The sequence below is a fragment of the Symphalangus syndactylus genome, chromosome 9 (assembly GCF_028878055.3).
Source record: "Symphalangus syndactylus isolate Jambi chromosome 9, NHGRI_mSymSyn1-v2.1_pri, whole genome shotgun sequence".
Classification (NCBI taxonomy): domain Eukaryota; kingdom Metazoa; phylum Chordata; class Mammalia; order Primates; family Hylobatidae; genus Symphalangus; species Symphalangus syndactylus.
Genome location: NC_072431.2, coordinates 103243020 through 103255321, shown reverse-complemented (window position 1 = coordinate 103255321; position 12302 = coordinate 103243020). Strand labels below are relative to the sequence as shown.

The 12302-nt window shown below is 46.4% G+C and overlaps 1 protein-coding gene across 1 annotated transcript; it reads right to left on the bottom strand.

Annotated features, from left to right (window-relative positions):
* Positions 1–8055: 8055 nt before the first annotated feature.
* On the bottom strand, positions 8056–8445 carry LOC129490585 (large ribosomal subunit protein eL39-like). The gene has a single exon (XM_055294460.2). It carries the CDS (start codon positions 8393–8395, stop codon positions 8240–8242), a length of 156 nt encoding a protein of 51 aa, XP_055150435.1. The 5' UTR covers positions 8396–8445; the 3' UTR covers positions 8056–8239.
* Positions 8446–12302: the final 3857 nt, after the last annotated feature.

Sequence of the window (12302 nt, the reverse complement as noted above, 5' to 3'; positions counted from 1 at the left end):
TGTTTCTCTCCCGGATTGTTCGAAGTATCTATCGGGCGGCTTCGATGCCAGGTTCAGAGGCGCGCCAGGGAGAGGGCGCCCCGCAGAGGAGCGCAGCGGAGAGGCCCACGCAGGTCCCCGGTGCCGGCGGCCCTCGGAGGCCGGGCCCTGCGTCTTGGCCAGGCACTGAGTGGCAGCTGAGGCTGGTGGCCTGGAGCCCTCGCGGCCGGGGGCAGGCCCCTTCTTGGGCAGGGTCGGGCACTCCCGCTGTCCAGGGCTCTTGGGCACCCTCCTTCCAATCAGGTCGCTCTCCCCTGCTCCCCAGACTCAACTCCTCCGAAGCTGCTCCGGGTTGAAATGTGACCGCTAGGCCGACGCCCTGGGCCCGCGAGCAGTTCTCGAAAGGTGCGGACTGAGCCCTTCCTGGGGTGGGGTGCGGTTGGCTCTTGCAAGGCTGACCCAGGGTGAACTTGCTATTTCGGGTCCCGGGTGCTGCAGGGCCAGGAGAACAGCTGGGATGGGGGACCCCCGCCTCCACCCTCGGGCCGGCACGTCCGCGCCTTGTCAGGTCCCCCTCCCTCCTCTTCGATGGCCAAGGCGTGCGCCGGGGCTATCCGGGAACATTGTAAGGCCTCCTGCTGGCACCTAACCCCACTCGCGGCATACGTCCTCGGCCGCCTTCTATGTAGTCTGCGGCCCCGCCTGCCAAATGAGAGTGACCAGTGCAGGGACAGAAGGCCAGGCAGGTGGCCGACTGCCTGAGGGACAAAGGCGAGCATTCACAAGCCAACAGCAGACCCCTGCCCCCCATATTTCCATTTCGCTCGGGCTTTTAGGACAAAATCAACAAGGCCGCAGAGTGCTGCAGGCGCTCACCCCGGGTGACAGCCTGGGGAGCCACTGGTTCTGCAACCCTGGGCATGAAACTCCTCAAGGGCAGCCCTCGAGACGCAGGGGAGAGGCTGCTGCTGGCGCCTGCCCGAGGGCTTCTCTGAGGGAAGCGGGCAGGCACCCCACCGGCGTCACTGCGGGGACCCTCAGCCTGTGTCCTCTCGTTTCTCTTTAGAAAAAGACGGGATTTTAAAACTCGTTTTAGGCCGCTGATTTAAAACAAAACCAAACCAAACTACTGGGCGCTCGTGGAGTGGTGTGGGACACATTAAAAAAAACTTGTGTGGGATCCAGGGTGCATTTTCTGGGGCCTGGCAGCGCTGCTGCAGCCCCAGGGCATGGAGAACAGGCGGGTGTGGAAAGATCTGGGAGGATGATGAAACCCCAGGGAGGGAAACGCTCACACAGAGAGGAAAAACAAAACCCACTAGACGTGATTTGTTCCTGCTCCAAATGAATCATCTAAAGAGAATCCCTCTGGGCTACATTTACTGGGGCTTACCGTCTGGGGCCCTCAGATCCACCAGTGGTGGGGGTAGTTCCCTGAAATCTGCACTCCCAATCTCCCCCGTGAAGGTGCAAGCTGTAGCTACAAATGGAAAAGGAGAGGAAGAGGCTAGTAGGATTCCTGGGTGGCTGCAGCCCCAAAGTAAACCCCATGCTTTGAGTGCCTCTGCATAACAAAGTTTCCCAGGCCCCCCAGACTTGGAGGGGGGTGGTTAGTTATGCAGCAACTAGACGTTTGGGAACAGCAAGACCCTGGCAGGAGGTGCAGACTAAAGCTTTCAGGTTCCTGCCTCTTGTTCTTTCCTACCCCCTGTGTCTGCCTTTCTCTCTGCCACCTTTCCAGAGAGTCAGGCCTCCGGGGGCAAGTGGCTTTGCTCTGAGGTCCTACCTGGATGGGCCAGAGAGACTGGGAAGTTTAAGGACAGGTCTCACTCTTGGTTCAGATTTCAGACACCTCAGAGGTGGCTATAACTTAAAGCCTGCAAAAATAAACTTTAACCACATTCAAGTGTCCCCCAAGCCTATAGTTTTGAAGGCCTAAAATATGTGATCTTTTAACTCAGAGGTTGATGGTTGCCTGAGAGGCTGAACAGAATTTCCCAAGCAAGAGGGGACAGGGGAAAAGGCCATTGTTTCTGTAGATATCCAGGTTCAGTTCAAAATCAGGGCTCACTGAAGAGGGCATGTGTCCTGTGACTGCTCTCTTGAATGTAATTTCTCTCTCTCGCTTGCTCCCATAGAACCGTGCCCTCACAGCAATCCAATGTTTGATTCTCCCCATAGAAAGTGAATCTGATCAGGGCCTTGTTTACTCTCCTCCTCCTTCTCTTCTGTTCTGCAGCCCATTCAAAAGAGCCCATAGAAACACAGAGAGACCCATGAGGAGTCTCTTGCCACTGGGACTGACTCTGCCTGGGACCCAGAGACCAGAAATGGTGAGTGGTTTTTCTTCAAAGGCTGCTTGGGTCCTGCAGCTGGGATTGCCTGCACAGCGAGAAGGCCTCCCTTGCAGCTGCACCCAACCAGGGAAAGGGGTGGAAAGAATTTTTGAAGGACTTCAGAGGATGGTAAGCAGGGCCACCTGGAAGACCTAGATTTCTCAACTCTACATCTCCTGGAGGAGGGATTCTCTACTGGGAGTGATCAGTGCCAATTCCAGTTTCCAGACTTGGTTTGCCTGCCTAGGAAAATTGGAGCCTCATTTAAATCTTTTCCTAGAAGTCGTATGCTCATTCTTTGGCTTTCTGTTTTCTATTAGCCAGAGACTCATGTAAGATAATCTGGGTTTCTCCCTCCGACCTCTGAAACATGTAATTTGGGGGAGATACTGTATTTAAAATGCCAGTCCCAGTAATGAGCCCAGCTTAGCAGTGTGAGCTCCCACCCTCCCCTTAATGAACAGAGCTGTCGAGAAATAATTTCACTTTGATCTAGTTTGTGACCTGAGTTTTTGGCTTAAAGAAGACTGGGCAGCTAATTGGATTCTTCAGTTGCCTTTAATCTCCACCTCAACACTTGGAACCTGACCAAGCTGAATTAAAACAAGTCTGATAAACAAGATGTAGCTGGCTCCCAGGTTAACAGTAACAAGAAAATCCCCACCACCACTGTGGGGTTTAATGATCACAGCGTGGTTGGCACCTCACAAAAAACATGAGGCTGTAGTCCTGCAGAACCTGCAGCACGGAAGTCTTCAGAATCCTTTCCCCTCCCTCCTAGCCCCCTGGATGTAGCTTAATTAGAAAGAGAAGGAGGGGTAGAGGGAGATGGGGAAGAAAAACTTACAGTTGGTGAAAGAATCAGGTTGGGGGTTCATCTCAAAGGGAGGCAGGACGTTGAGGAGACTTTGTCCCTGGGAGAGGAAGCAGGCCGAGCCTTTGAGGGCTGGACAGTAAAGATTGCAATTTGAATTTCCAACTGTGTTTCAAGAATGAGGGGATGCAGGAGGGAAATAGGATATGAGGGGCAGGGTTATGCAGCCTGGCGGGCTGGGAATCATGGATTGTATTTAATCTTTTCAGATGCCAGGGTTTTGTGTTCTAGAAGCAAAGCAGAAGGAGGGAGAAGTCTGCTAGACCTCCCCATTCTTAGTTTGGAGCCTGAGAAGGGATCCTCTTGGACTCCCCTCCGCATGCTCCTGTCTGCTGCCTGCCTAAGTGGCTGGAGGAGTTCTGAGGGAATGCTTTCTCCAAGGCAGCAGGAGTTTGCTCTAGGCTAGGATTTCTCAAACCTCCGCAATATTGATGCTTTGGGCTGGATGATTAATTCCTTGCCGTGGAGGCTGTCCTGTGCGTTTTAAGATGTTTACCAGTGTCTTTAGCCTCTACTTATAGATGTCAGTAGTGCCTAACCCAGTTGTGACACCCAGAAAAGTCTCCAGACATTGCCAAATGTCTCCTGGGGGGCAAAAATTGCCCCCACTTAAGAACCGCCAGTGTAGACCTCTGTGAGGCAGGCATTTCTGGGAAAAAAGTGTAGTGCTTTGCTTGAAATGATCTTCGTTTCAGAGAGCTAGGGGAGCAGGACAGGGTACTCCCGCTCCTTCTTTGAACCTCTCCAGCAGGGCAGATCATGAATTCCTTCCCAGGGCTGTCTTGATCTCCTTATTGAAGGTGCTACATCTTCATTAAGCCTTTGAGCAAGGACATAGCTGCCAGGGCATATAATCTGAATCTTTAGACACACTGAATCCAGGATAGGTGTGTGTGTGGGTGGGGAAGGTGGTGGGTGGGTAGGTGTATATATGGGTCTGTCTGAGATAAACGCTAGGGAAAACAGATCCAGGCCTCACCTTTTCCTGCAGCTTTGAAAGCTCTTTCTTTGGCATACTTGGCCTTGAAGTGGGAAACGGCTGGGTTTTTGTAAAATGGTTGTTGAGGTTATCAGAGAATGGAAAGCCTATTACACATATTGAGGTGAGAGGTAGTGTCTAGGATACTGTTACCAGATTCTTATGCAGTAGGTGGTCTTACAGCTCCTACCCATCTCTTCCCTCTAGCTCTGACTCTCAGCAAGCTCCTCTCACACAGGCTTTCTGGAAACTGTTAAGATCCTAGAAAGTAGGAGCTTGACATAATTTATTGAACACTTGATATTACTATTATAATGCTAATTGAAAATATTTTTTAAAATAGGAGGCTGGGCACGGTGTCTCACGCCTGTAATCCCAGTACTTTGGGAGGCAGAGGCAGGTGGATCTCAAGGTCAGGAGTTTGAGACCAGCCTGGCCAATGTGGTGAAACCCTGTCCCTACTAAAAATACAAAAATTAGCTGGGCATGGTGGCGGGCGCCTCTAGTCCTAGCTACTAGGGCGGCTGAGGCAGGAGAATCGTTTGAACCCAGGAGGCGGAGGTTGCAGTGAGCTGAGATTGCACCACTGCACTCCAGCCTGGGGGACAGAGTGAGACTCCATCTCAAAAAAAAAAAAAAAAAAAATAGAATTTTATCACAATCCAGACATCTCAACCAGATCCATCCATCCCTTTTCTTTCTCTCTTCTTTCTTTCTTTCTCTTTTCCCTTTCTTTCTTTCTTTCTTTCTTTCTTTCTTTCTTTCTTTCTCTTTCTTTCTCTCTCTCTCTCTTTCTCTTTCTTTCTCTCTGTCTTTCTTTCTCTTTCTCTCTTTTTCTTTTTTTTCCCTCCTTCCCTCCCTCCCTCCTTACCTACCTCCCTTCTTCCCTCCCTCCCTCCCTTCCTCCCTTTGTTTCTTCCTTTCATTTTCTTTCCAGAATGTGTTCACATAGAACACAAATGAAGGAAGGTAAAGATTAAGAGAAATTGATTAATTGACAAGGACAGTTCTAACAAGTTTGCATTGCATTAATAGCAATAACAATAGGGTTAAGTTATGTGACCCCTATATATATTTTTCACATCTAGAGTGGGTTACAGCCACTTAGGGCTAGGCATATTTAGCTGTCAGCCTTGCCAGATGGATTAAGCTTTAGATATTTGACTAAAATCACTGGTCTAATGCTTACAGAGTGTTCATCACTTTATAAATATTAACTCATGGAATCTGTTGAACACCTCTAGGAACTATTATAATCATCTTCATCTCACAGATGGTGAAACGGAGGCCTAGAAAGCTTAAGTAACCTGCCCAAGGTCATCCAGCTACTAAGGGACAACACTAGGATTGGACTGAGGCATTGGATTTAGGGTCCATATTTTCTTTTTTCTTTCTTTCTTCCTTTTTTTTTTTTTTCGATACAGAGTTCCACTCTTGTTGCCTAGGCTGGAGTGCAATGGTATGATCTTGGCTCACTGCGACCTCCGCCTCCCAGATTCAAGCAATTCTCCTGCCTCAGTCTCCTGAGTAGCTGGGATTACAGGAATGTGCCACCATGCCTGGCTAATTTTTGTATTTTTAGTAGAGACAGGGTTTCTCCATGTTGGTCAGGCTGGTCTCGAACTTCTGACCTCAGGTGATCTGCCCACCTCGGCCTCCCAAAGTGTTGGGATTACAGGCGTGAGCCACCTCACGCAGCTAGGTCCATATTTTCAACGACTAATTTCTGCTGCCAATTGTTAATATGCTGGGTAGGGACAGTGGCCCAGGGGACAGCTGTTGGGGAGATGGGCATCTCTAAGGATGTAGCCACTGCTCCGGAAGCCTCATTCTGAACTTTGGGGCCAGATTCCTTGTCCACAGTGTGTCTATTAATATAAGCCTTTCTAATAATTGAAAGTAAGTTATGGGAAATGTAATATATATCCCCGGTATTTACTACCTCGGGAACATGGGAGACATAATGAAGGAGGGAAGTTTGTAATTGTAGAAAAACATCAGTTCTAGGAACAGAAATCAGTGGCAGCCAGAGACATTCTCCCCGGGTTTCCGGCCCTGCTGGTGGCCCCTCCACCAGGCTCCATACAGGCAGGAACCCCCAGAAGAGGAAAGGGGCCTGTAATAGGAGTCATCAACCTGTCACCACGGCTAGGGTGAATATGGCCTCTGAGTTGGGGGAAGGGGCGGAGGTTTACTCTTTAGCACCACCAGCTGCAGGGATGGGGAGGGGCTGTGGAGGGTGGGGTGGGGAGGGGAGGCTGGAGGTGGAGCTGGCCTTCTCTATCCACAGCCCACAGCCTCCTCAGAACAGACATTGGGCTAGTAACATGCGGTGCTGCGGTGCTAGGCCCCGGCCCCACTTGGCACTAAGATGAGCATGGTGGTCCTTACCCTCAGGCACCCTTCACGTCTATAAGAATGTGCATACATGCATGGGTTTGCGTGTGAGGGAAACATGGAGGGTGACACAGCTACATAAATGATTGCACCAAAGGCTGAGATAAGAACCTAAGGATGGAGCAGTATGAACCGGGTGCCAAGTGGTGTGGGGTGTCAGGGTCTGGTTGAGGGTGGGCAGCAAGGAGGCTGAGATAATGACCTGGACAGGTGGAGAGGGGCCGTCCCAGGTGAAGATGCAAGGAGGATGCTTGGAACAAGCTCTGGCCCTTGGGCTAGGGGGGAAGGGAGGGTAAAGGAGGCATTGTCTGGCACCTACCAGGTGCTGTGCTTTGCAGGGATGATCTCTGGCGGGGACCCTGCAGGCCGGGCCGAGGTGCGGTGAGGCCTGCTCCCGACCTGGCCGCGTCCTAGGAGTTCGCTCCGGGCTTTGTGTTTGCAGAGCAGCCTCCCGCCCGCCCGGCTTGCCCGGGGATGTGGGTGGACCCTCCCCGCGCAGCCGCGACCCAGTGCAAACCGTGATCCACCCTCTTCCGCTCGGTGGGAGGAACCCGGGGCTTTGCACCCCTAACCAGCAGCATGACCCTCGCAGTCAGGGAACTTCTCATCTGTGAAGAAAGCTTAAGAATGACACCAGTGATAGGAGCATGCGAGCTTGCCTGCCCATAGGGGACAGGAACAAACGAGATCATGTATTCCATGAACACGCATTTAATGCCCACCTACTATATGACAGGTGCTGTGCTAGGCACTTCTCTTTTCATTCTAAAATATTAATTTTGCATCGTGTCCTTTTGGTATACTTTATTGAAATACTATGTACAAAAAGTGTAAAAGTCATAAGATCATCTAACACCAACAAATATTTATTTTCACTCAACAAGTAAATGATTCTGTAAGACTTATTGGCAATGTGTGAGGGTATTGCACACTGCAATAAAGTGTTGTCAGTAAGAGGCCTGTTCTCTACATTACCTGCTGTTGATCTGGGATGGATTCATCTGAGTACTTGCTTCTTCTGGGACTGGAGATGGGTTTTCGGCTCCACTCTGTCACTAAACACCCTGGCTACCTCCTGTGATCTGTCTAGAACTCCTCAGTGGAATGAGACAGCTGGCCATCACACTAAGGACCTTTCTTCCTGTGACTGATGAGGGTGGCTTGGGTGTATTTCAGAAATAATAGGACACAATTTGAGTGTGGCTTCTTGTATTTATGATTACTAACACAAATGTTATCCACACATTCATGATAATACACATTTGCAGGTGAATGTCTTTGGCAGGCCTGCTGGAAGAAATATGAGGCCTGTGACTCATCATGAAACCCCAAGAAGGTTTCACTACTTTACCAACTGAAAAGTTCTCATAGGTGGCTTTAGAGAAGAACGTTTCTTCTTGTGCAAATAGAATCCTTCTACTGAGCAGTCTTCTAAAGCAGTCATCTCAAAAATGAAGATATTAACACTACTCATTTTATATATATATATATTTTTTTAAATGAAAGGCCTCACATATTTATTACGGAACCCAGCCAACCAACGTGTTCTTAACAGATTCAGAGAGGAAAACACGTCGAAATCTCCAGATAGTGGTGACATTTTCAGCTTAATATGTTAACATAATCGTGACCTTCAGACAGCATAAATATGTGTGCCATCTCATGTGCAATTCCTTACAGACCCAGCTTGGTTCTTCTCCAATGTCTCCTTTTGGAGTTGTACCTGATTTTATTTCCAGTTTTCATCCGAATCCACTGGGGAATGGGAGGATTTTGCTTTTGTTTCTTGGCCAGGAATCGCTTAATCCTGAAAGTCTTGTGAGAAGACATGGCGAGAAGCGGAGTCAAGAACACACCACGATGGCGGAGAAAGGAAGAGAGGGCACTCATTTTATATTTTATGCAGAAAGCTTTTAGAACAGTGCCTGGGCACACACTGAGAGTTTAATAAAAGTTAGCCACAATTATTATTCACTCTTTTACACTCCCCCAAAAGCTTATTTGTCTCCATTCTTCCCTCTTTAAGAAAGGAGGTAGTACGTTGGAAGGTCTAGCCTAATTGTTATAAGGTGCTGCCATGAATCCCAACCTAAAAATTAACAGTAGGAGGCGTAGATCCCTAAGTAGTTTTCTCCCTACACATTCATCCCCTGTGAAGACAGGATGATTGGGTAAAGGTCCAACCTCCCTTCCTGGGCTCCCTGGCCTGGAGAGGCACCAGGGCACTCCCTAAGGCAACCTCATCAGAAATCAGAATCCTCATCAGCAGACCTGAGTCCTTCAGGCCACCAGTGCCTTCCCAAGGGGGTTAAAATTTCTCTAACAAGGGCAGTGTCAGGTATGGAGAAAATGATGGAGTAAGAATTCCTTCCATATGAGTGGAGATTTACAGTTGACAAAGCACTGGCCATTTCTCCATGTTCAGTGGGGTTGATAGGAAGACTTCCCTGGGTTTTGTGTGTTTGTTTTTGTGATGATGGAAGGGTACTGAGTGCAAAGAGCCTTTGGTATTTTGAATGCAAGGTGACTCTGTCTTTGGCTCTGGAGTTATAGACACCTAGATTTGAGCCACCACTCTGCCTCCTATTTGCTTTGTGACCTTCAGCAAGTCTGTTTATATATTTCTAAACTTTAGCTTCCTCAACTCGAAAATGGATGTAACAATATCATCTAGTTAGCCCGTAAGGCTGTTGTGCAGTTTAATTTCTATGATGCAAATAAAGCACTTAGCTCAGTGCCTAAAGTAATGTAGATGCAATACTAGTTAGCTTTCAATATATATTATCAATATTCTTATGTGATTCTCTTAGACATGGCAGAAAAAATTCATTCTGATTTTATAGGTGATAAAACTGTATGGAACTACTGATATTTACTATAGCATGGATGAACCTCAAAAATTATGCTAAGTGAAAGAAGCCAGACCCAACAGACTACCTGTTGTGTGATTATGTCTGTCTAAAATGTCAAGAAAAGGTAAATTTATGAAGATAGAACATTAGCAGTTGCCTCAAGCTGGAGGTGGAAAGGGGAATTAACTTAAAAAAAATGAGGGATCTCATGGGTTGGGAAGATGAAAATGTTCTGAAATTGATTTATCGTGATGGTTGTACCACTTGGTAAAGCTACTACTAAAAATCATGGTTTTGTACACCTGAAGTGGGTAAATGTTTTGATGTATAACATATACATCAATAAAGTTGTTTTAAAAACCCAAAATATCACAGGAGAAGAGGAGGAATAGAATCTAGGTTTCCTATTAGGTGTTCTTTAGACTCTGCTACCTCCCATTGGATAGGAGAGAGAAGGCAAACAGCAGGGGAGGAGCTATGGTTAGAATCTCCGTTAAATAAGAGAATGGAACTAAGACAATTCGGAGAATGTGGAGGTGGTAGTTTCTTAAAGAGGGAAGAATGGAGACAAATAAGCTTTTGGGGGGGTGTAAAAGAGTGAATAATAATTGTGGCTAACTTTTATTAAACTCTCAGTGTGTGCCCAGGCACTGTTCTAAAAGCTTTCTGCATAAAATATAAAATGAGTAGTGTTATTATCTTCATTTTTGAGATGATGAACTTGAAGCATACAGAATGTAAATACCTTGACCACAGTCATAAGCTAATATATGGCAGGGTCAGGATTTTAACCCAAGTAGCTTGTTCCAAAGCACCTGCATTTTACCCTGATGTTATTAATACATATAAAAAGGAGGAGAGAAATGTCAGGTTTCTGGGCAAAAATCTGGAGTTATGTTGTGTGGATGAGTGAGCCTGGAACATTCTGAGACTTTGCTTTAAAAATGTGATGCTGTTTGATGTATAAGTATGAACCACACCAGATATCTTGCTGGGGGGTGGATTTGCTCCACCACCTATTGCATGGATGATATCCAGCATGGATACCATTTTTGTATATGAATATTTTAAAATGCCAGACAATCCCTTCACTTATGTGTTTGAAGTGTGGCTATGCTCATTTCCCAGAGTATGAACTGAGCTCACGTTTTGGGGACAACATTCAGACTGATGTAAACAATCTCAGAATTACTTGGACCATGTGCCAAGCTCCATTGCCCCTCCCCCAGTCTCATTCCGGGTGCCTCCTTCATCCCTGTGCCCTTTGCCTCATTCCTGTCCCTCTTTACCTTTCCAATGCTATTTTCTCCATGAAATAGGGAGTCTTTCTGGATTGAATAGAAAAATTATGCCTTAAATATCCACTCTTTTGGTTTGCTGCATTGAGGAAGAATATGTGTGCAGCTAGAAGAAAAAATAGGCCATATCTATACAGAACTTGAAAAGTAAGGATTAAAAATTGCAATGCTTCCAAGGCCCAAAAAATATTGCACCATTTTTTCATTTAAATTGTATGTACAGATTAAGTGAAAATAATATTCCCATTTCTTTCATTCTTTTCGTTTAAGTGATTTAAAACTATTTGTATGTATAAAACAGGCAATTTGTAAATTTAAGTGAAAGGAATGCAGATTTCTTGGATGCTGTACAGGGAGGGAGAGGTTGAAAGGAAAATTAACATAGTAATGAAAAGATTTGAGAAAAGTGGTCAAGTGATCACAATCTGGTGGCCTTGGGATGGGGAAGAGGTATAATTTTTAAAAACCTTTATTGTTTTGTGTGGGAGGAAATACACAACTAATGCATGTTCATTTAAAAAGATAATCAGTTTTTGAAGAAATAGTGTGGCAAGTTAATGCCCCATATGCCCCCATAATCCCAAAGTAACAGTTGAATGTATATTCCTCCATATCTATGTGCATATAAAATATACATATATTTCCTATATAACTATCCATGAAATTAAGTCACTAATCATATCTGATTGCTTGCAGACATTTGCTTACAATTTCTTTCTCCATTTTTACAAATGTGGAATCATATTACACAAACTATTCTTTTTGCAGTTTATCCTTTTTCATTTAAAGTAAGCTTAGACCTGTTTGCCTGTGAGCACGAAGATCTCCTCTGAATATAGAGTATTCCTTTATATGAATGTTCATCATTTTATTTAACCATCATTTTATTTATACATCGATGACTGTCAGCTATTTCCACTTTTTCCTTATCACTAAAATAATTTAGTAAATATTCTTGAATGCATTCATTTGGGAATATTTACTAGATTATTTTAGTGATAATGAAAAATATGCAAATTTTCAGAAGCGACATTTCAGGGACAAACCGAATAGTAACTGTAAATTCATAAATGTCAAAATTGCCTTCAAAAAGGTTTTTCCGTTTTGTTTTTTTGTTTGTTTTAACGTTTCACCAATGGTTTGAGGGTGACGGTGTCCTTGCACGATGTAGTCCGTCTTCAAAGTTCTTTTACACAACGTGAATTATATTGAAATTGGGCTTCTTTAAACTTCATAGAGCTTCGCCTCAGTGGAGGACAGCCTGGAATAGGTGAGGGGGTCTCGAAAGGAATAACAGGCCGGGGAGTACTGGCAAGTGTCGGAGGGGAAGGGCAGGTCGGGGAGAGGATCCCCAGGGGCTGGGGTGTCTGCAGGGTTCCCCGTAACTCAGAGGGGCCGGCCACCGCCGCCAGAAGCCTGAGCTTTTCTCAGCAGATGGAGAATTCATTTTTAACCCCCAGGAAGGAATGGGCTGAGACATCAGACCACCACTCCTAGAGGGTCAAAGTTCCTCCCCACAAATCCAAAACGTTCTCTTTAGTGAGTTCCCTCCGTGGCGCGCAAACCCGGGAAGCCGAGCGCCCTGGG

What these genes read in the sequence shown, in the direction of transcription:
- LOC129490585 (XM_055294460.2), bottom strand. Translation starts at nt 8,395, where the DNA reads ATGTCTTCTCACAAGACTTTCAGGATTAAGCGATTCCTGGCCAAGAAA.